We start from the raw sequence: 24702 nt of genomic DNA on the forward strand, positions 1-24702 counted from the left end.
TGGATTTGGAAGTGTCTTAATGGGATGGGCGAGAGATGATCTCTTTGATTCACAGTTTATTGGCTTTAAGATTGATGGCAAAAAGAAATGAATCTATTTACACGTTGGTAGAACCATTAAAAATAGGGTGAAGTACAATGAGCTGTATTAGCGGTATTGTGCTTTATCGAGACACGGATCCAACTAATCCCTACGTTGAACCTTTCATGGCCGGTGCTCTCCCGTACATCAGTCAACCCTCGGTACAGAAAGGGTGAAGAGATCTGAAAATGTTAGGCACTATATATATATATTTTTTTTTTCTCTTTTCTCCCAGATTTTAGAAATAAAACAAAATTAATTTGCCTCTATTACACCACCTCTATCGGGGACAACGCACAGCTAGAGGCATCATTCTAATATTACACAGCGGCCAACGAGAGGTAGCTTCGGGCCACTGAAAAGGAAATCAAACCCAAAACAAACGGTTTAAACTACATGCTACATCCAAAGGTAGAAGCCATGGTCACATCAGGGATACAGCGGGGGGGGTCTCTCTTCGGCCGTCATTAAACTTTAATTCACCTTCAGAAAAATGTTACTGTCGACGAATGTACTTTTTCCTGGGCACCTCATGACTGATCGTAAAGGGATTTTTGTTTTACGTTTGGAAAGTATACCCAAAAACGCGAGCCCTTGAGCTATCCAACCAAGCTGGATTATCGTCTCTGTTCCGTTGGATCTTTCTTCTGCTCCCGATACCTCTAACGACGAAGACGGGAGAATGGGTGATGGATATGGTCTGACCTATGAAACGTGAAAGAGGTCTTCTTGGCCCTCAAGGCCACTGTTGTGGTGTCCTGGGACTGCTTTAGTCTATAAGGATTATCTACAATTCACACGGGCCTATCAAACAGTCACCTCTGTTTTGCTGGCTGTGCGATACTGTTGGTGGTGTCCTGGAATATAATGCAGTTGCTCCACCGTATTGTGCCGCCGAGAGGCAAATGCTTGGCGTTTGGCAGCTGTTTGGTTCACAGCCAGCGTATTGTACAAGTTATTTGAGGCACTAGGATGAGAGTGCATCTTTGTCATCCTATATCGATCCAAGACAGGAGTGGAGACAAAGACATCTGTCTGGGAGATGGCTCTCGACATGGACTTCTCCTGGAAATCGGACCTTTTGAGGGTCATGGCCTTGTCCGGGGACAGCAGCGGATCTTGGGAATGCAGGCGTTCGGCTGACAGCAGCTGTTCGTCCGACAGGATCCGGTCGTAGGGCAATCCGTATCCTTCTTCAGTCATCCCTTTCTCAGGGGACAGGACTCTGTCCTGGGACATGGCACGCACGGGCCTCCTCGGTCTCTCTCTGTAGTTAGACTGATCCTGTGTCATTTTAATGACGTTGAGGGGAAGCGTCCCTCTTGCTGCCAAATCAGGGAGATGTCTTCTTCTCATGTAATATTCATCAGCTTCTTTGTCAGCTGCAACATGGGAAATAAAAACAGAGACATTAAATTTCTTTCATTCTATTGCTCCCAGCATCGAGAAGCGTTAAACAATTCATTATATTTTCCTACAACATTACTTATGAACACAATGCTTTCTCGACACACACTCTCCTCTTGTCGAAGTCTTGATTGTGATACAAAGAGTGGTTCGTTAACCGTTCCGGTGGATTTGGTTAGCTCTGGGATTCGTTGTAATGAACGGTGGGTGAAATGAGAAGCTCAACGAGGACAACAACAAAACATTAGGACGTTCCTTGGGGTGGGAATGAAGATGGCAAGGTGTATGAATGAGTGGTTATAACACAAGTGACACTCCTGAATCACGACAGTAAGAACATGTTGGGACAAGTTCAACAACCCTAATCAGCTCTTTGAGACGTGTTCTTCTCCATGCTCCTAGAACCCTCAACAGGTTATCTTTGAACCAAGAGTATCATCGACTACTAGCTGTTTTTGAGCAATTATATAGAAATCGATGGACCTCCCTCCTTCGTGTTTTTTTTTGGAAGATCATGTTGACTCCCATGTATCGCTGCATAAGGTGTTAACCCTTTCTATGTTTCTCCAGTATTACTGGTTTCTGTGTTGGTCTCAGACCTCCCAAAAATCCTTCCTCAAATGTATCAGGCCACTCATTGTCCTTGTATCCTAGCACATTTTACTTATAATAAACTAAAGCCGGATCCAATACACATTATACTTTTTCTTACGGCCCCTCAAGGGCTGTCGGTTCCTCCCTGAGGTTTTGAAATAACATTTGCTGCTACGATATCACCGTCTTGTGAGTGTTGCCTGGTTCAAATCCCTTTAAACACCAGTAAAACCACCCTTAGACGAGGGAGAAGAGGCGCCTTTTAGTCTCTACCGCGCACATTCTTTTTTTAGAGATAGAAAACTCATAAATGGTTGGCGCTTATGATCATCGGGCAGCAGTTGGTGGTTGGACTGCGGTATTGGGACGACCCGGACAGGCTGGATCGCTCAACCGGTTAGAGCGAAAAGTCTCGTGAAACGCACACTTCTGGCTTCTCTCTCTCGTTTCCATTCATTTAATCAGCTGAATAAGGGAAAGCGTGAACTCCAGCAAAGAAAGATCCTCATTAGGAAGGGGTTTTCAGATGCTTGCTGTGACAACTAGGAGCAATTTGCAAAATGAATGCGTCTGCCCAGCAGTCAGAAAGTGAAAAGGAATAGATCTGTTCTTTGCCCCGATTGTACGGAGCTAGAGCTGCATTTCTCTCCCGTGATCGTTATTCCCGCGGGGTCTGGGTTTTGTGCTTCGGTAGAAAGAGGACAATAAGGCGCATGATCCGCCATGCTTGCCCTGACCGCAGGGTCTTGATAAAGTTCTGCTTCCCCAGAGGCAACGTCAAGAAAATAAGGTTGCGGAGAATGGTAAAAAGGGGGAGAATTTGAGATCAAAATTCGCCGACTCGCCTGACTGCATTTCATTCAATCCACGCCAACTTTTACCGTCTGCTACCAAACAAGACGGGAAACGCGTTTGTTCTGGAATACTCAGGAAGAACAAAAAAAACATCTACAAAACCGTAGATAAAGCAGAAGCAAAGAGAAGATATTTATATCGTACCAGCAACACCTGAGATCGTACACCGGCGTTCCCCTGCCAACACACTCCCACACTGCCGGGGCGGCTGGAGAGCGGCGGCGGCAGCGCGTTTCACAATCAAAGACAAAGTCAAGCTAATGTTTACTTAATCCGATTATATCTTCCAGTTCGGTGAATTCATTTTTATTAAAACAACAACGACAACAAAAAAAAAGACATCAGCTGGAGCCAAAGAAAATGAGGTTAGCAGCGGGGGTCCCTGCTTTACGGGGGTCCCTGCTTTACAGGCTTTCTTTATAATCCTTAAACTTTAGTTTTGGGGGGAAAAACCATTTAATTTTTCCAGGGGCACGAGGTTATAATGAGTTTTAAAACCATGGAATCAGCCCAAGACGCACATCTGGTTTAGGATCAATCCCGTCGTATAAAAGCCTTCGCCACCCATCGGCTCGTTAGGTAAACGCGTTCTGATCGCCACGTTGGGTTTTTAGGAAGATAATGATTCAATTATCCATGACATTTACCCCGACGCCCTCAATATCTATGAGGATGATCTCCTTGGCGGGGTCGACGTTCCAACTTCATATAATTTAATAAAGATTTCTACTTTGGCAACGAATGCAGCCGTTGGAAATCTGAAGCCCTTCGGCTATAAGAACCTGTAGTTTTGTTTTTTTCTTTTCTTTCAGCGGATCAGAGTGAATTTTGAATTATTTCAACTGTTCCGGGGGTCTCACAAGGAATTTTCTACAAAGTAACCCAACTACAACATAAATATGATTTATTTTCCCCGCTAGTAACAAATGTGTCCCAACGAGACTCTGATACCATTCCGCTGCCAAAGAACCGCATCCCGGCGTACGATCAGATACACTTTTGTTAGAAACAGTTTCTAAATGTAGCCACATAGCAAAAATTCTACCATTTCCCCCCAAAAAACACATGGTCTACAACCTATAATGGATGGGAAGACAAAAAGTTGCGTGCTTAATTATTAACAATTATGAGCGATGACTGCAATCACTGATCATATACACCCTGTAACCCGACGCATTTTACTTCTCCCCATTTCAGACATCACAAATAAAAAATATGTAACAAGATGGGGACGTTGAAACATTTTTACCAGATCAGCCTGCCAAGCAAATGAGAATGAAATGAACATCACCTACTTAATCTCTTCAGAGAAGAATAGTTACTTGGATTGGTCTTGACGGCCGACTCGTAGGACGGCGGGAGGTGGGAGAGATTCTGGAACGATCTGGAGAAAGACAGGTCGTACGGCTCGGTAGCGGAAGTAAGAATGTTGTTCATGCGCGGCTTCTCTGTAAAGGAAGAAATAAAGGAGGGTTGTTTTAGGTCAGAGCGATATCGATACCATGTATAAGTACGAGCGGTCGTTGTTACAAGCGTAGAGCCTGAGGCTGGTGCTGCGTACGGACGCGACGGTCATTTTCAATGTGAAATATAGATTTTATTTAGAAAAACCATGTTTTATAAATGGATAAATAATCGATAAACGGGTTTATTAGCTTTAGAGAAAAATACATGAAATAGAAGCCATCAGGAGCGGCTCTGTCTGCCTTCACTCGAGCGACGGAACATTTCCTACAATCACTTTCCATACGGAAGGAGATCCCGCTGCGCAGCGTGAGCCGCGCGCCTGGCAGCCGACCCGCGTTTCTTTAAAGCCGGGGTCAGCGTCAGTCACTCCGGGCAGCTTTAAAAACTGCCTCAAACTCCGCGTTATTGAATTGTTTTTGTAGAAATTGCCGTACCGTATTTACCGTATGGAGCAAGGAAACGCCGAGGATGGTTCTTTGTAAATTCAAACCATGCCCCCCCCCCAGGCGTAATGTATAGGTAAAGATTTATCATTATCAAAATGTATCATTATAATAATCATCGGATTATCACTTCCAGCAAATGTTTCTAAAATGCCTAGTGGGGGGGGGTAATTTGCTCACAGTAAGATCTTCCGGAAACCCCAAACGTCCCTTAACGCATTATTGTTAAGTGGATCAAATTAGAATTTTATATTCAAAGCAGGTTTGGTGATTTCAGATACTTTACTTCCCGCTACATTCTTCTTCATTGTCCTTTTTGCGGATCTGGTATATATTCTGATCCGAGGCGGGGGGGGGCGGGTGTCGGAGGTTAGTATTAGTACCGAGAGGGGCCGCTTAGATTCAATCTCTTCGCTTTCTCTGCCCTTCCTTGTTTGATGTCGAACTCTCCATTTAATTGGATACTTTAAATAAAACATTCATTCCGGGGAATAGGGGTTTATCCAATCTAACATCTATTAAAGAGACACTAAAAGAAAATGTAATATTTTAACTTTAAAAGGACAGTTAAACGTCTTTAAAGTAAAAATATTACAGTTTAATGCTTGTGCATTGATGCCTGACTCCGTGTTGAACCTTCACAGTGAGATTTTTACTCAGGGAGAGCGACGTGTATTTAAAATAACATATTTTTCTTTCTAAATGACCTGGGGGAAGGAATTTTCCTTTACACTCATTACTTCCTGTACAGACGCCAAACAGGAAATGCTCTTATGAGAGAGCGCAAAGGAAAATGTCTTCCCCCAACACATTTCAAAATCCTGTCTAATAATAATAATAGTAATTTATTAAATCCTTTAACAAGATGACGGATTGCGCCGTTACCATTTTATTGTGTTAAATAAACTTAATAACGTGCACAAAAACATCTTAAAGAAGTTATGGGTTCTGAGGAAGATACTTACCATTTGTAGGGGTCTGAGATGAATTATTGAGAACAAGGTGATTATAATTTTGTTGGTGGTCACCTGAAACAAAGCAGATGATTGCATGTCATTAAAATTCAATAATTTATAGAAGCCAAGCCAATAAATCCAAATGCATAATATAACATTTACTAAATCAACATTAGTAGCCTAAAAACAAGGAAGCCCTGCTTGCTTTACTGATTCCCTACACAACATTATCCAGTCGGAAGACGTAAGCATGAACTGCGTTCAAGAGGATGTGGAACCATTGTGGGCCACTTTCTACAAATACCCAGTATTATAACACAGACATTGAGCGGAAACCCGTGGAAATGCCCCCCCCACCCCCGACTAACAAACTGAACATTACTGCTGCTCAACTTCACATCATGGCCGCCTATCACCCGGTTGTGACATCGCCATGTCAACGCATACACCTCGGAAGGGCAAAGTCTCCTGTCCAGGTGATCATTTAAGGCTTCATATCTACATCTAGATGCCAAACTCCATGGAGCACGAAGCAGACAGCATTATATTGTATTTCGGTTACGTGACCCATATATGAAACATAATGCTGCCCGGGTCCACTTTCCGTGGTAAATCGGCGTCACTCCTCTCCTAAAAATATCCCCAACGCTACCATAACAAAAAGGCATTTTTGGGTTGACAATAGTTTGTCAGCCAAGCAGCCATTTAGTTCGCGAGGAGCAGTGGGTCCTATACGAGTACATCGATGGAGGACGGGAACAGGAGACTTGCCCCTTCCATGGTAAACTTGGCTCCATGATGGACCATGACTTCTCCGCCATTGAAAAACTAGACATACGTAGGAAGATGATGAGGGTTGGAACCACTGATGGCACTGAAACGCAAGGTGCGTCCGTGGCAGTGTGCGCTCAAACCACGAGCACTCGCTAAAAAACCCCAACATTCTCGGTAGCCATTGCTGTTCCCTTACATGGGACTCCATGTAACGTATAAGAGCGCCTCGTATCCTACTCATGTCCTACTTTCACACAAGGCCTTAACGCAATCCTCGCCTCCACTAATTGCTAGGATATTGTGCGTTGGCTTCAACCCAAGTATGACTTTAGGTAACCTGGATAGACCAGAAAGCTCGCAATCTATTATCTTTCACCAAATTTGTCCTCTACCTTGTATGCGGTGGAACGGCGGAGGATTGTGCTTTAAAACATCACTCGTGGAACCCATAGCGTTAAAACCGCATGGGGGCGACGTCTGGGAATCTCTCAACGAAGGGATGTTGATCCAGCGCCCTGATGCTAATTGCCCTCGTTTGACAGAATTACAAGCTGCAGAACTATAATTTTATTGGAAGTAATTTGCAGCGACGGAGCGCTCGCCAAGAACAGGGGAGAAAAGCAGAAAGGAGCACTTTTTATTAGGCTTTATGATAAGTAATCTAATCACCGGTGATGCCAAGAGACAGGGAACAGCTCACCTTATCTGTCACTGCACTTGACAAAAGATTATTAGGCGTTTTATGTCCTTTGGTAATGAATCATGCGCGGGGCGGCGGGAGCGGGTAATGCAAATACGACCTTTCCTTAACCAGGAGACGGCGAGAGAGCGGCAACGGGCGGCCTCGTTAGCGGCTGCTCCTGGACCCCCCCCCGATCAGCGGGCAGGAGACGGACGGATAACCTTTTTATATATATGTTCATCTAACAGAAGACCGCGTGTGACACATGTACACAGAACACGGAGCCATTAGGCGGGTTTTAGGTACAAATGCTCAAAAAATTAAATAAATGCAGATTGAGGCCAGAATAAGAAAAATAATTGTAAGAAATTTGATGTTAATATTCAAACAGTGAAATATTGTATAGAATATCGCTTTCATTATACAGTAACTTCATCATTAAGACAAAAAGAACTAAAAGTTCCTAAAACTCAATTAAAAAGAGACGGAATTTATCTGAAACGGCCTCAGCCAGACCACAATATCGCAAGAGATTCATTCAGCTGAAGAGGACGTTTAATGCGACCTCTGAATTAATAAATCGTCCTTTAATTAAAGAAAGATCAGAGATACATTGGGTTCCATCTATATTAATTTGCGCCCTAAAAGACTGGCGTTTTGGGCAAAGAGCTGGTGACGGCCGTCGGAAGGAGAGACAGTCAGCACGAAGCAGATTTTCATTCCCGTCGGGTATGACGGCGACGCTTGATACGCCGTTTAATAAACGTCCCCTTTCCGTCTGGGCGTCTCAAGGGCTTATTCTGTCACCGTGATTAAAGCCGCTCTCCGCGTGGAGGCCGCTTTACTGGAACGATAAACCCGCTGTAGGCCGCGTTCACGAGGGTTGGACTGGGAGGAAAACAAGCAAAAAAAAGTCTAAAATTCACAAGAAAATTTAGATCCCAAGAAGAAATGGTTAAAGAAGGGTGGGGGATTCTTGTAGATTTGTGTTTCCGGAGAAAGGGTTTGACGAAATATTCCGTTGGTTTCCATGCTGCCCCAGAAAGAATGAGTGGATGAGATAGACACGCGTCACTAGCCGGCACCGTGATGCACTCCCGTGTCCCAAAATGTTTTCTTTAGTCTGCTTAATATTCAAATAAAGAAATTCAGGATGTTCCGAGCTGAAATTATTATGTTTGCGTCTAGTGGGAGGAGGACGGTGAAAGAATGAGGATGTGCAAGCTTATTTCATTTAATAAAGCCTTTTCCCGCTGCGGTCTAATGCGCGGAATCCTCCCACTAATATAAATTTGACTTTTTAAGTGCAGCTGTTAGAGCGGGGAGGGTGAGTGCGTCTCGATGATTGATTACAAGGGACCGGCGCGCTGCCGGCTTTCCGAGCGGAACCTCAATATACAACCGTTTGTACAGAAACAAAGACGACGGAGTGCAGCAAGATTAAGCCCTGCGAGGGAAATTACGTTTCTATATGACGATTCATCAATTATGAACCCCAAAAACTACAATACTTTTCCTCACGGATTAGTTACATACAAGCTGAGGAGACGTGTCGTCTGTGTTACCGAGTCAGAACAGCCCCGGAGGAAAAGAAATTGGACAGAGGGGCCACATGAATTTAGTGCGGACGAGGTACCCATGGTCAGGCCTGTTTAAGGGGTTAAGGCATGACTAAGCGGAAATTTTAGCACTGAAAGAGTTAAGTTTGATGTCACGTGCAGGGCCAGAAGGGAGGGGGTAATTACCCTCCCTGGGGGGTATATAAGGAAGGGTCGTGGCCTATAGGGGCAATTATTTTAAAGAAAATTTTCCCGCCCGTCCCTCCCCTGATTTTGGCATTTGCCGGGTACTCTGGTTTTTACGCTGGTACGGTGCAGGAGTTAACCCTCTAGGTGCGGTTACTTGTGGTGCACAGAGGTGTAAGTGCAGAACACTCCAGGGGCATGCGCCCCTGTGAATTGTATGGTCATGTGACTGCCGCGCTGGGGGACGCCGGCAGTTTCAGCAGGGATACAGGTGGACACGCCCATACCAGCAGGTTACTTATGTGGTTATTAATTTGGTTATTAAGTGGTTATTAAAATGTTTACAATTGGTTATGTTATTTATATATAGTGTGTCAAATTGGTTGTGGTAATAATATTTGGCACTTTGTAACATGTTAATAAAGGTTGAGTGTCGCGGTGCTGAAGTTATTTTAAGTCCGCACCGCGGACAAATAATTCCATATCTGACATTTAATAAAGTTTTTTAAAATAAAGAAGTGTTTCTTGTTTTTATTTGTAAAGAGGTACCGAAACTGGACGCTACTTCATTCATGTCCTCTAAGCGCGGGTTTAAATGTTCTGGTCGGCCCAGAAGTCGAGCGTTTTCTCCTTGCGTTTAATAAGACAGATCCTCATTATTATACGGAGCTACTTTTAAAGTAATAACGGATAACGCGTTCTCTTCGAAGAGCCCGGTGAGTCAACTTATTATCTAAACCGTTACGCATGGATAAGAGCTTGTGAGCTATATTTAGGCCCACGGGCCAAGAGTTGGACATGTCCACTCAAAAAAACACCATTATCCTTTAGTAGCTAATGTCCAGACCGTGATGTATCTATAATGTAGTTTAACCCGCGCACTTCCATTACTTAATAGGGTTGGATGACCAAAGCGCAGATTCCATCCCGAAGAAGCCCCGTTTCCTCAATAACAATCCAATTACGTCATTTTATTTACACCGCTCTTATCTGCCGGCCCCCCGGCCCCCGCCATTATTCCGTAATGTATAGAGCAGCACAGAACCACTTTACAAGAACGGAATAAAAAGATAACACATCGTCCTACTTCCCAGTCTTTACCCCAAACCTCTTCTATGGATACACACATGATCGTGACACACACATGATCGTGACACACACATGATCGTGACACACACATGATGGTGACACACACACACACACATGATCGTGACACACACGTGTCATCTGAACACAGTAAGCTTCCTGCACCAATTGTGGGACAAAAAGAAATTACCCTTTATTTGGAAAAATTTAAATCTAAAGAACAGAAAACTGTAGATTCCTGCAATGATTTAACTCCGTATAACATAAAGATACAATAAGATCCAACAAGATACAATAAGATACAATAAGATACACCGTATATAAAGATGTATCTCCCCCTCGCCGGAACTTTGATCACCCCGCTCGACGTGTTTCTGGGATCTCATGCGCTCTCTCGGCTACTTTCGTATTCCGCGGACGCCGCTCGCCGCTTTATCTTCACGAACTGTCAGCCCCAGTTACGCGTCCTTTCCGTACACGCTGTATCTGGCGGCTGCGGATCCCCGCGTACTATCATTAGCAAGTCATTCTTATGTATGAAGGAATCTGGCAGCCCCTGGATCCCTCGGCTCCCCGCCGCTCGCGTTCATACCGACGGCGGACATAGAACAATCTTGAATGGCGTTCACGCTGGGAACCAAATGAACTTTTATTAAAAGACTAATTTTAAAAGGGGAGGTAAAATGTATTTTGTGTCGCAAAAAGGAACCAAGCAGATCGATACATTTTTCTTAAAAAAAAATATATAAAAAATAATTAAAAATATAATTATTATTATTCTTCATTTTTTAAGTAACTAAGCCCTGAGGCCACCACTGCTTGCGCCACTCAGCCTGAGTTCCAGTGAACTTTATGTCGGAATGTTGATGCACCTTAATATATTCAGTTTTCTGTACTTTTATTCTTAGATTCTTTTGTTTTTCATTATTTTTGTTTGGGCTCTCATTTTTTATTCATACAGTATAGATAAAGATATGCAGGATCACAGCCGCCACCGAATACTTCAGCTACGCCACCACTCAGAAATCAACGCGGCTACCGGGATCGCTAAGCGTGAGCAGCAGGGTGACACCGGGGTACCGGCGACAAAAGGGCTGGATTCACTAAGCTGAGAGTCGTCAGGAAGGGTTAAGCTGGCCTTGTATAATATGGCTGGTTATATACAAGGCAGCCCCCGCTCTGGCAGTGGAGAGGTTAATAAAACAAATCTCCTCTGCCCTACCTGGAATCTAATTAACCGGTTACATAAGACTTCACAAAAGCCAAAAGGAGCAATCATTCTTCTCCTGGGTTCCGGGAACCGGTGGCTCGCTCTCCGCAGGTACGGGGGGGGGATGGGGGGCCGCGCTCAGGCTTCAAAAACCTATTTTGCTTCACGTTATTATTATTATTTTCTTTTTTTCCCGTCACAAAAGCAGAAAATCTAATAAGGATATTTATTTGTCCCAGCCGCTCGGTTTAATTGCGCTCGGAAAGCTAAACTCCCTCGTTTCTCTATTGAGTCGTTGGCGGCCCCCCCGGAGAGCTCGTCTTCGGAAAAGTACGTTGTGGAGCGCGGAGGGCGGAGCTCGCCCCCGAATATACCAGAAAACCGCTGGGAATAATGAAAAGCAAAGAAAAAGCCTTTTTCCATTAAATAAATAAATAATTTGCAGTTAACCCCTTCATTGACACGGCTGGACCACGCGACCCGGGCTCCATCATCTTTGGGCAGACTACATGTGCCCAGGAGAAGGCGGAGACCCCCCATATACTTACTGATACTCTGAATTAATGATCGATACCACAAATTACTCATTCATTCGCAATTTTCCTGCTATACAACGGCATTGATCCCTCCCAAGTGTCCCTGTTTAGTATGGTCAGTCCATCTTAGGGCCCCCAATCCCTCTTTTCTCCCCCTGACTTCTCTCTTTTTTGGGGGGTCTCGGACTGTTTGGGGGTTATGAGGGTATCGCAGGGTTCTACGGTATTTCGGGAACTTCTACGAGGGCGCCAGGTTTCCAGGAACAGAAGCTGGGCTCCGGAGACCATTGGGAGAGCAAATATTAATCACGCAACAGAAAGCTGTTTGTTTTAGAGATGAAAACGCCGTCCGCTCAGCTGTGACGAGACTCACTCGGCGATACAGAAACGGATTCGGACCCCCGCTCGCAACACCAGGGAAATCAGACGGGGCTGAAAGTCGCTAGAAAAACCATCCCATTGCTTTTATTTCTGCTCTTTGTGAGATTAGAGCCTTAAAAGCAGCCAAAAACAGAAGAAAAAGCCGCCTCTCCCCGCAGCAGCTGGGAGCCGACAAACGCGACAAAAAGGAGCAAAAAAGAAAATCATTCAAGTGGTAAAAAAAATAAAGTCGCATTTGTGCATGAAGAGCAAACAACTAGCAACATGGTTCCTGCGCCCAAGACGTGTTTAAAGGAATGTAAGGAAGTTTTACTTTACTGAGAGGGAGGTAGATACATGGAACAGCCTTCCAGCAGAGGCGGTAGAGGGTAATACAGTGAGGGGATTAAACACGCATGGGATAGACATACGGCTCCTGAATCTAAGACGAGACCAACCACTGATTAAAGTTCGAGTCTTTACAGCAGGAGAAACAGAAGACTAGAGGGGGCAGGGTGGGTTCTGTGTATTTAGTATCTGAACCTAAAGAGTTAAATCCCACCAGACGATCCTGGTTGTTATTGATTTTTATTCACGTTTATCACAATCGATCGATCATTAAGCAGACAATTCATTAGGCTGCGTCAAGGTCTCACCCCAAAAACATGAAAGGTATATAATCCCGTTATTTTTTTCTGGCTCGTAATAAATCGATATTCACAAGAAAATGTAAATTAACGAGGAAGGGTCAGGGCCACTCTAAGCGGATTCTGAGAAACCGGCTTCGGGGTTCTGGCAGCGGTCACGGTTTGAGTTTAACTCCTAGAGAGCAAGAGACGTGGCTGGCATGCAAAGGGTTAAATACGATGCTTCTCAGCTCAACGTCTTCATAGACCCAGCGGGACCCCCCCTCCATCATCACCGAAAAAAAAAAAAAACGTTCGAGATCCTCACAGCGAGGACATCCGAAACTCCCGGACGCGGCAGGGGTCGTTACATCGTAACAGAGGCTGGAAACGCGGTTCGGTTACCGAGGGCAACGCGGTTCGGTTACCGAGGGCGTCACGGCGATGAAGTCGCGTCTGCGAGGGTCCTGGGTCCATAACCGCAAATCAGAGAGTCCTGTGACCTGGCCAGCAAATAACCCTCGCTTCGCAACTAAAAGCTGCCCCAGCTTCCCCATCGATCTCAAATACCCGCACTTATTACCCGGCCGGCAGATTCCACGCGACTCCGACGCTATCGGTTTACGAGTGGGTTTCTCGCCGTGCCCGGAGCTGCTCGGGACACCCCGACGTCACTCGGTATTTTTGTTGGCTGATTAAATTCCACGTTTTTTTACTTTCTTATCTTTATAGAACGTCAACCTTTTAGACTCGGGGATTCGTCGTGGGAAGCTGGGGCGGTTTGATGTATAGAGGAATGGTCCTTGCGTGGACCGCAGACGAGGACCCACCAAGTACTGAGTTAAATAACTGGATCCCCGGAGTTTATAACTCCCTCTGACCCCAAAAACGAAGAGTTTCCCCGACACCGAGATCCCTTAAACTATATTATGAACGGAAAAGGCTGCGTACAACATGAACCTTGGTGCCTCCACCAGCATTAGCGAGCGCTAAACACCCCCTGCGCCAAGGAGAAGGAGTAGAATCTCCTCAGGCACTCGCTTAGCGAGGGTTCGGAATCCGAGTGCCCGCGCGGACCCGTTTAGGAAATGTTTAACCCCGTAATGACAAAGCCTGTACATGTACGGGCTCAAAATGCATTGTTTTCAATGGGTTTAGGGACCGCCAATTGTCCTTAAGGAGTTAAATGGCTGTTATTACTGAATTTGCATTGACGTTCGATCTAACATTCCGAAGGAAAATAATTCACGGCGCCCCGTTGATGAGTTACCTCCGCGCCCCGCTCAGCAATACTCACACCACGTTTAACCTGTTGTCTGCCGAAAGCCTTGCTGCTCATATTGTTATCGCCGTGCAATTTTTAAAGACCCCCAAGGAAAGCCTACAGCCCAATTCTCGACTGCCCCTATGGTCTCATCTACAATGCATTGCACAAGCACCTGGAACTTAACAGGTTAAACCGAAAATCCATCTACCCCGGAGGGCAGATTTTTAATACCAAAGCACCAACATATTCAGCGGGGCAGTACAGAGATAAGACCGCGGACATATAGCCTTAAGGACTCCAGATCTACGGGCGAAGCTGTGAAAGATGTCGGCCCCCGCAGTCACTCTTATAATATGGATATTTAAACGACCGCGCGGCCGTCTCTGTCAGCGGCTTATTAATCTCTATAGCACTTGAAATGAGTGATTGGACGCTGGCTCGGGCTCGTTAGAAATCCTGGCAGAGGTCGGGCCGGCGCACAGCGCGCGGCTAACCTTCTAACATTTTGTTCCCGTCTAAATTTAGAGAACATTAACATAACTGCTAAAGACCGAATGATTCATAAAGTTTGGGAGGCTTCCCGTAACACATTAGCAGACGCCGGGACCATTCTACAAGCCAGGAATCATTTTCAGGGAACGGGCCGGGGACAGAAAGCTGCCGGGGTGCCGGGTCGCGGAACGTTACGCGGGGGGACGAAGGTATTCCACGAAATCTCGTAAGGTGGGCCGTTGAAGCCCCTTCTCATGTCAGCGGGGTGAGAAGACACAGAGAATATTTCAGGTTGGAAAGAGAAGCTGAGATCCCAGTAATTCACTAACGTTCCGTACCGGTACCGGTTTCCCAATCTTCGCACCTACATAACCAATTACTGCCCTGGACCAATCAGCTTCCGCCAAAGGAGAGACTTGTGACAAAGCTTTAACAGGAAGTTAAAGCAGTTTAACAGGAAGTTCAAATGGCTGCTCCGATAAACACATTGGGCGAGTTTATTAAAAAATGTATTAACAAAGTAGCAAAGTTTATGAAGTATACTAAAATGTAGATACTATTTTATGCTTTCAAAGCCAGGACTTCATCGATCGATGGCGACCAGAGCCAATAGGATTATTAACTTATTAACTATATATATATATTTTTTTTTTAATAATTAAAAAAACAAATCGAGGAAAGAATATCAAAGAGGTATCAGCTATATAGACAATGGGAAAAGGGCCAAGTCTACCAAATAATAAAAAAGGGCTCCCACGAGCAAACTGGCACCAGGAAGTGAGGAGTGTACCGGAAAATGGCTTCCCCCAACAGGTGGAATAAAAAATAATACGTACATGAAATCAAACTGGCATCGGTTTTTCTTGAAAGCCAAAAAATATATATTTAAAATGATGTTAAATAGGAAATCTCCTGTCCTTTTACGGCGTGAAATGAATCTTTTCACCCCAGAAAATAAATGTCTCCGTTTTACTGTGGAACGGTACAAAATGCTCCCGGTTTAACGTATCTCGTATTCAGTACAAGGCTCGGAGTGTCTCGCTCTCAGGGCCCGTTGTTAAAATTCAAGGACGAACGTTCTTTCTTGCAAAGGGTTTTAAAAAATTCCTAAAGTTCAGCAAAGAAGTGTTGCGGGTAATTCATCATCAACACGCCACCGACAGCGTCTAAAGATAGCTGAATTTTCGGGATTTTACACGGATCCGGCTTTGATCAATTTTTCATCGACAGCGCGAAGGCTTCAGATGCCACGGACCCTGAAGGATCACAGCAGACAATCGCTGCATACATTCAACTGATCAGCATTCAGACGGCACCGAGATTTAATACCGATTGAAAGGGCACATTGAGAGGTGGAACGGGGCATTAAGGGGTCCGGAGCCCCAGGAGGACTAATGACTTTTAAGGGTTAACTGAAAAGACTTTGCCGTTGGTTTCTGCGAGTTCCCTGCAAATTACGGACCATTCAGCCGTGAGATCTACAAATGTAAAAACCTCCTATAGGTTCTGTAGACCGTACGCCACGGTGACTATAATTACAGAACCTATAGATCCTCCTCTAACCGGTTCCATAAGCAAACGAAAAAAATCTGTTCTGTGAATAACAAAACTATAACGACAACCAATCAAAGGAGCAAATGAATAAATGCCTGCGCCGTGCGGCTGGAAGGCTTCTGCTGCCGGATGAGTTTACGGTGTAATAATTCACAGGACTGTCTGTTTAGTTAAGCCAGGCACGCTTTGTTGCAGCTGAACATGTTCTGCTCGCACGCAGGATGCAGCCGGCAAAGCTCTCTGCTATTAGGCCCTTTTGTACTTTATTTAGCTGGATCTCCGTCTGATGGGGGGGGAGAGACTTTCCGATAAACCAATAGCGTTTCTTTGAAGACGCAGCGATAAACATAAAATGTGTTAGGACTGGCTAAAGGACTGCTTTTAAACTTAAAACACATATAATATCGTAACTATTACTGTATAAAAACATTTTCTACAAGAGAACGCGACTTCCCACGTCTGAAGAGGTGAAATCCGTTCATTTGATCCGTACATCATCTTATAATTCCGCCAGCGCAATGTATAGATTCACTTTCCTGCAGCGGGGATCAGTCCTAAAGATTTTATGCTTTAATTAGGCAACACTTTTGGAACCAAGCACCGGCCTATCGATTCGGAATAATTTCTTTTCTTTAGAAGAGGCTCTCCAGCTACACGGACGTCACAGAATCACACCGTAAGCATTGTGAAAAGAAGAACTTTTATAGCGAGATCTCCGAAAAATAATTATCCCCATAGACTACGTATAATTATATCATATGTCTAGCAATGGGGCGTCCGTTGGGGGTAGTTGGTGTTACCCAAAGGGATCCAAAGGGGGTTGTGATCGTTAAAGGGACGAGAGATGGCTTCGGGTCACTTGTCACCTTTACATACAATAAGGAGCGTGTAAATAATGTCATCGCAGGATACGCGGCGCTGTCATGGACTCCTTTTACAAACGGCGGCCTCCATCCCAGAGCTCTACCAACGGACGATAAGTTTACGGATCGGGCAGACATGTTAGAGAGCTGCGTCAATCACCAAATGTAAGGAGGACTCCCCCAAGAAACAGGTCCAATTTCTTTCACCTACATATTGTCTTTTTGAGACCTTTTATAGAAGCTTAAAGGGACCCAGTCGTGTTAAAATACGCCGATGCTCAAAACAAATAAAAAAAAGGACTTTTCAAAATTCTGCCGAGACAGTGGTTTTCTTTCCCATTTACATCTCCCTAAAGCATAAGTTGGAAACCCTTACAGCGTCCCTTTTAGTCGGCACAGTCCCTTCAAATCACTTGTGTGCGCAACGGTGATCAGAACTCTCTCATAAGAGCGTCCGTCACTTTAAAATCATACCCAAAAAGTCTCGTCATTAAATAATGTCTCGTGAAATAATATCCTTTATCTCGCCAATCAAAATATATATATATCAGGAAGAATGACGCTATTCATTCGTATCAAAAGACTGCAAAAAGCACAGATCATAAGGGGTATTTATAAGGCATATTTCATAAGTGGAGCTGAGTGATTATTTTTGGGGGGGTACACTTTTCCTTTAACTCTATAAAACATAGCGGCCCCCGCTTTTGGTGGCACCTCATGCCCACTTACCCGTTCCTTCTTGCATCTTCCTCTTCTCTCTTCTGCAGCTCCTGATGACGTCCGGACTCCAGTGAGCAAAGTCTTTGACTCCCGCTGCGGACAAAAATACAAATAAATTCTCGCAGCCGGTGCTCCGATTCACACTGAATCAGACACCCAACGTGGAGTTCCGAAGCTCACATGGAAAGTGGAAGATGAGTTACACTAAAAACACCAGACACACTAAACCTCTAGGACATTTGGGGGGGTTTGTCGCAGACACACGCACTGGTTTCACAGAACAGCAAAAGACCACAGACTCCTACTTAGTGGGACAGCAGCAAAAGAATGTCGTCAACGTACCGTATTCGCCTGTGAGGGTTTCACGGATACAATAATTGCCCCTTTACCTGGATCAGCAGCTACGCTTTCAGGTCAGGTGTATCTATAACGCCGATGAGCGACAGATATTTGCACCGGTTGCGCGACGTGTTTATCATTTATGACCAAAGCATGTAGCATGTAGCTTTTAATGGACTATGGATGGAACGAGCCGAGATGCTGCTGTGGAAGTAATCTATCCGAAACCTCGTGAAAGAAACACCGTAAAGACATCAGCCCGACGAGCTCCAGGGATCCAGACAAAGGCTTGAGATAGAACTATTGCTTTTAGTACTAGGTCCCCGGCCAGCTCTGGGATCATCCTGGCTGAGAGTGATGAGGGTGTTTTCATTAGGTAATTGCATATAATTAGCTGTGTTTGTACAGAACGTCAGTAGAAAACGAGATCTAATGATATCGAATGCTGCTCTTCACAAATGCGGATTATTAACCCTTCATTTGCAGAATCATATCGATCTCGATCACTTGCAATCTTAGCCGGACTACAACTCTCATCACACTTTGGGATGTAATTAATGGTCATGGGAGTTGAAGGGGGGGGGGTGGAGAGCTGTATGTGAAAATAATATAATGTCCCAAATATTCTGAACCAAAGATGGCAACAGATGACAAAAGACTGAGAAAACAAGAAAGGTTTAAAGGCGCCTCAGTTACACATGTAATGATACAGACACACACAACACGCTAAGCTACATAACACGCGGGGGGGTAATTAGCTTGCTTACTGTTCAGTGAAGACATGATGGATGTATTAACCCTACATATACACAATGCGCATGTTCTGCCTCCAAAAACTCAGATTAAAGGAAGCCACGCAGAGAGTCCTAATGTATTCGGCGGTCTGTCCTAAAACACAGCGCATTCTGGATGGTTGCGGTAGAGAAGGGGTTAACGTGGACCTTCCTGCACTGACCGTATGGATACGGAGCCCTGGGCATAGCGAGAGCTTCAGGCGTAGCTCCGAGCGATCGCTGGCCAGCCTGCCCCGAGGAGATTATCTCTAAACAGCTTCAGGGGTTTACAGCAGCTTCCTCCGTAACGGGAGAACAAACTCCGGAACAGTTTATTATCCGGAGCCTCCAAAACTAAACGGTGCTAGAGAATTCCTGAGCAGAACCATGAAGTTCTCAATCCAACCCGGCCTCCCGTCACGGTCCTAGCCTCAGAACACTTCTAGAGCCTGGCCGCGCGGCTCTAGAGCTCTCACCACATCTGGTGCTAAAGCGCACAGTTCTAGAGCAAACCAGCCTCCGTTCATAGAACATTTAAGAGTTCTAGAGCCCATCCCGCTTGTCACCAAACCACACAGTTCTTAAGTGAAACAACCTCTGTTCGGAGTTTAAAAAGCAACAAAAACTTTCAGAAACCTCTACCTGGCAGGTTCTAGAGCACAGCGCATCTGTTACCGAACCCCATAGTTCTAGAGCACAGCAACCTGCCTTGACTATTCTAGAACTAAGTGCCTTTAATACCTAGAATGCTCCCTTCCCATGTGTAATAACAGCACGAAATATAGAAGGGACAACCCTGCTGCCTGAGGCCACCATTTTAATAGCTATTAACCCTTTGCTGCACACCCGTCTAACACACAGAACGTTTTCCTCTCCAGGGGTTTAAATAAATGATGTGTATTTATCACTTTAACGGGAGCACGGATCACGTTTAACGCTCAGGAACGGAGGATTATTAGCCTGAGATGCAGCCGATACATTTTAAGGGGTCTTCTGGAGAGGGGCCCGGCGTCGGCGTCTCCGAAGGCTCCGGATCTCTTCAAGCGACGTTCGAGAACCCGATACCGTATATCTCCCGGAGAACTCCGGGTCTGGAATGATATACTTGCGTGCAATGCGGCTTTGGAGGGATGCCAGTGGAATTATTTACAGCGATGCCTCTCTTCCAGCTCCGGCCGTTTCCCCGATCGTGTAATTACTACAGATAAGCCGAACGTCCTGGGAGGATTCGCCGTTCAAACCTCCCTCTGCCCCCGGACCCCACTTCTGTAGTCCTGATTTCCCCTCCGGTGAAACCTTTGCAGTAGCGCCGGTGATTTATGGCCGCAGCGGCTGTCTGCTAACGTCTCTCGGCGGACTCCGTTCATTAGGATTTACTGGGTTTGTATTACCATAGCAAAGTCAATAGAAATGGCATTAAACGCGGCCCGGCTTCCAGACAAGGGCATGGACCCCCCCATAAAGGATGTGGAAGGAGTCGGAGGTAATTGCTGAATTCGATTAAAACCACCTAATCCGCGTTAAAGTATCTGGCGCAGGATAAACGGCAGATTAAAGGAGAATCTACTTCCAAGGACTGATAATAGCGAGAATATCAATAAATAAACCCCACGCCAGGTCACTTCGGAACAAACCAGACACCAATAAATATACCCCTAATACCCTACTGTCCTCCAACGCTCATTACTGCACCGCTGCTCCCGCCAGAGCGGCTCTCATTTGGCCTCTTCCGCCACCTCATCCCTAGCTACCCCACGCTCTTCTTGGTGACCCTACCACCACACTCCTACTTGCCCCTGCTCCTTCCATGCCCCTTAGAGCGTTAATAATACAGAAAGGATACAACTGGAAGCAAAAGAGAGAAGCTAAAGGCAAGTTTTGCAAAATGGCCGCCTGCAAATGGCCGTCTTCCTGATAGTAACTTTGCATTACTAATTACCTCCACCACCAGGGGGCGCCCTCTCCCGCCCCGCTGTCAGCTCATTCTTAAACTTAACAGATACAGACTATTCACCGAAAGCCGGCACCTTGTGTAGAACTCGGGAACGCGGGGATCCCCCGCGATTTCCGTACCCCGTGTGCCATTTTTACGTTAAACGATTAAACGAACCGCTCTACAACCTGGACTAAAAGCTTCTCAATCGGCCCTCATAGATCTTCAAAGAGAAGAGATGGCGGCTGCAGAACAGGAGTTTGATTAATGGATTCAGATATTTAATGACATCTTTAAAAAAAGAAAACGGTTAATGCATCTCTTACAATACGGCGGCCGCATAATTACATGCTAAAGAGTTTGTATCCCGTACCGCAGAAAATGTTAATTGAAAGCTGCAATTAGAAATAAGGACTGCTTTAAAGCCACTTAGAAAATTGCAGGAAAACCGAGGCCAATATTATTAAAGACCAATTATTTTACAATTATTATTCCATTAGCACAGACTATACCTATGGATGCCCCTCTGTTTACGGAGCTCGGTAAAATATTCCTCCCCCCTCGCAAACCTTAAGTCTCGCAAGGTTAACAGGCCGGCAGGAGAGCCGAGTTATTAAAAAGTTGGAGGCACGCATGAGAAGCCAACCGGAAACTCGGCAAAGAACACCGGCGAAAAAGCAATTAGTTTGCTCTTCCAACGCGATCATTCGGAGCTGAATATTTATCCTGCAATATGGCTAAATCACATGACATTGTATGAAGATCTCATTAAACGCGCATGGCTGATGAAGATCGAGCAGGGCATGGAACCGTCAAGCAAACGCCAAACAAATTCTTGGGTCTTCCTCTGTGTAACTAAGGATTTGACCAAGGGAGTTGACCATGTAGTTTAGAGGAGAGGTCTCCGGTTATCGGAGATCGAAATAGATATCCATGGATCTTCATTGGCTTTCCTTCTAAACACTCATTAATTCCCTTGTCGGATTTACTACCACCACTTCTTCAGGAGATACAACTCATATCGGGGACATCTGCCAATGTAGCAACCATCGCAGCTGGAGGCTGTCATGTAACAAACCCCCAAAGAGACTTGTTCATCATTACAGTCAATGAAAAGTGCCCCAACGACCCACCTCACATGGTCCTTTCTGCCCCGTTACAACTCTGTTACAATCCTTGGTGTCATTAAGCTTTATAAAGTGTACAAGAAGAAGGAAGGTTGGATATCGGCCCAGGAGGGGACTTCTAGGAGAACTTTCAAGGGTGATTGGGATGTCTATGAGTCATCTCTACTAGAATAATACTGAAAGAAGACAATTATATTTGAAACGCGTTGGGTTCAGCGTTGCTCCTCCGTATGGACATGGTCGTGTTGAGTCTTTCGCTGGCCAAAAAACAAGAGGGGGAAAGTCAAATGGACTATTTCATGGAGCATTAGGTGACCACCATTAATGCTCCGTTGGCACAGGTATTGGGATAATTGTCGTTGCCTTTTATGTCTCTGAAAGCCAACAAAGAGGGGGCAGAGGGTCTTACATTTGGTAGATGAGTCAAGGGACAGTCTCTGAGATCAATTGGGATGGAGGAAAGGTCTTGGAATAAATAAACATAAAAAGGAATAAAAAAACATAATAAATGTTAACTTATTTTCTGGGAAAAACATGTATTTAACTCTTTTTATGCCAGAGGGAACTTCAGCAGACAAATTAGCCTCCTTGATGAAAAGGTCAGACGCAGCTCTAATTCCCTTACTTTTTCTGCAGCCGAGGCTCTGACCTTTGGTTTTCAGACAATACCTTTTTCCGCGCCCGGTGAGAACGTGCGCAGCATCCGCCAGACCTCTGCCCGCCCCGATTACACGCCATTACAATGCACTTAGCCCTCTCTCACTCTCAGGTATAATCTCTCTTACACAATGCTGCGCTTCCCCTGCGATTCATTCTTACTCAGTCCCAAAAAGCTAATTTCACGGGCATTGTTGGTTTTTATATTAAAGATTTAGGGGCTTGGTTTTTTCACAGATTATTTCCAGCCGCAGTCAATAAAAGCTCCCCGGGTTATGTATAAAATATTATAACGTCAGCCGTCCGTTTACGGATGGTAAATAACATACGGTTAGAGATTTTTGTCTTCTAAAGGAAAGCGACATATTTTAACGTTTGTTCCGATGGTCTCTTCTTATTTATTTTTTTATTAATGACCTTGAAACGAGAATTGAAGGTAAGGTAACCATTTGTGCGGAGGAGTCTAAATTATTTAAGGCTTATTCCCCGCGGAGGCTTTTAAATGGATGAGTGGAAAGCGAGAGAGGCTGGGATTAGACATCCTACAAGAGACGATGGAAGGGGCAGCTGACGTGGTCCTCGCCACCCGGATGAAAGGTCCACCAATGGTCCCAGGTTGGTGGAGGTCAGGGAAAGAAGAAAAGGTGATAAACCTGGAATTAGGAATGGATTCTGTAAAGGTTCTGTTGTATGGGGGGGGGTCACTATAGAAGAGAATAATTTAGATAGAGCTCTCAGAAACCCAATGAGGAAGAAATAAATTCAAGTTGAGGCAAATTTTGTGTTCCTTCAAAACAACAAGAGAGTCTGTGAAACATCTCTGCTGCTAAGACAGCTTTCAAAAGTTGTTTTCCCTGAGCCACAGAGCTGACACTCTATGCCCACGTAGACAGTAGGGACGTGCACACACAAGATGAAGCGTGTGAGAAGTGGATTGAATTTTATAGGAGAGGTAAACTGATAAGCAACCATTTCCACTTCCCTTTACAGAGAAAATCAGCAGCATCACCGAGCGATAGATTTGGGGAAGATCTAAACCGGTGACGATAAATCCGCTCAGAGAAAGACAGACAGAAGAACTTAGAGAACTCTTCAACAACACAGAGACGGATTACAGACAAAAACTCTGGAATGGTGAAAAGTATATAAAACCGTTTGAGGGGTGGGGGCAGAGCTATATGAAAAAGAAAGGATTGGTACAAAACGGAGGGCTTCGAGGAGTCTTGGGGTAAGTCATGGAGCCGGAGGGAACAGCGAGATCTGTATAAAGACACAACGAACCGTTTGGGAAACCGTACTGGGAGGAATGACGCTAAACAATACTGGGGATGGGGTAGCAGTTTGGGATTCATACTGGGGAACCATTGGAACGTCTCATTGATCCATACTGGGAACCATGTAGCTGCTAAGGGACCTCTAACAGGAGACATGAAACGTTGCCAAAACATTGCCAGGGTTCTAACTAGGAATCCTTGGAATATCTCATGAATCCCAGGAGCCTGGAAGCCACTCCTGCTTTACATCCAGCTTCTAGCAGTACGGCCGTATAAGACCGGGGCTGGGGATGTATCCTTCACAAGCTAAACTTGTCCTTCTACATTAACCTTGCCCAGCCCCGCACTAAAATCCACACGAACCACAGAACTGACCAGCTGACGAAGATCATGACATTTCTCAATTTCAAGTCTTCAAACCCACCAAGCCATGGGACATGTTGAGCTCTTGGGGAGCCACCGGCCACGTGGCCACATCGTGTGGGATATAAACGCTATTCTGACCACTTCTACCATTGGAACTCTGGGATTTAAAAGGGAGCTTTCGCTTCTTTATCCATTCTCTCTTCTCAGTATCTCCAGACCACTTCTCAAAACAAATGACCCGCACTTTAACGGTCATCTTTCTCTTGCGTTTTGCGTTAATGACCCGTCTCCCAGGATGTTTGTCACCCTCCCTCTTCTTAATGGAATTGTCCGCGTTTCACTTTGTACGACTGAATCAAATCATACATATAATTTTCAGCGTTCCGACAAACTAGCAATTTATCTGTTACCACAATTGCCTTCGGTTCTTGGCCGGCACATTAGAGAATAATTTTTACATCAATGAAACCTGTCCATCTCTGCTCCGTCTCTGCTGCGTCTCTGCTGCCAGTTAC

The 24702-nt window shown here is 45.1% G+C and overlaps 1 protein-coding gene across 2 annotated transcripts in view; it reads right to left on the bottom strand.

The window, feature by feature from the left end:
* Positions 1–596: 596 nt before the first annotated feature.
* Positions 597–24702, bottom strand: part of SHISA6 (shisa family member 6) — a 72752-nt gene continuing 48646 nt past the window's right edge. The window contains exons 6-8 of one of the 2 annotated variants that reach the window (XM_053453744.1): positions 5813–5875; positions 4260–4385; positions 597–1463 (exon numbers count right to left, since the gene is read on the bottom strand). In XM_053453744.1, the coding sequence (XP_053309719.1) occupies positions 889–1463; positions 4260–4385; positions 5813–5875 (764 nt within the window). In that variant the 3' untranslated portion in view covers positions 597–888. Of the gene's footprint in view, positions 1464–4232; positions 4386–5812; positions 5876–24702 lie in introns of both variants that reach the window. The other variant, XM_053453743.1, reaches the window with a different exon arrangement.

This window comes from Spea bombifrons, chromosome 13, assembly GCF_027358695.1.
Source record: "Spea bombifrons isolate aSpeBom1 chromosome 13, aSpeBom1.2.pri, whole genome shotgun sequence".
Lineage (NCBI taxonomy): Eukaryota > Metazoa > Chordata > Amphibia > Anura > Pelobatidae > Spea > Spea bombifrons.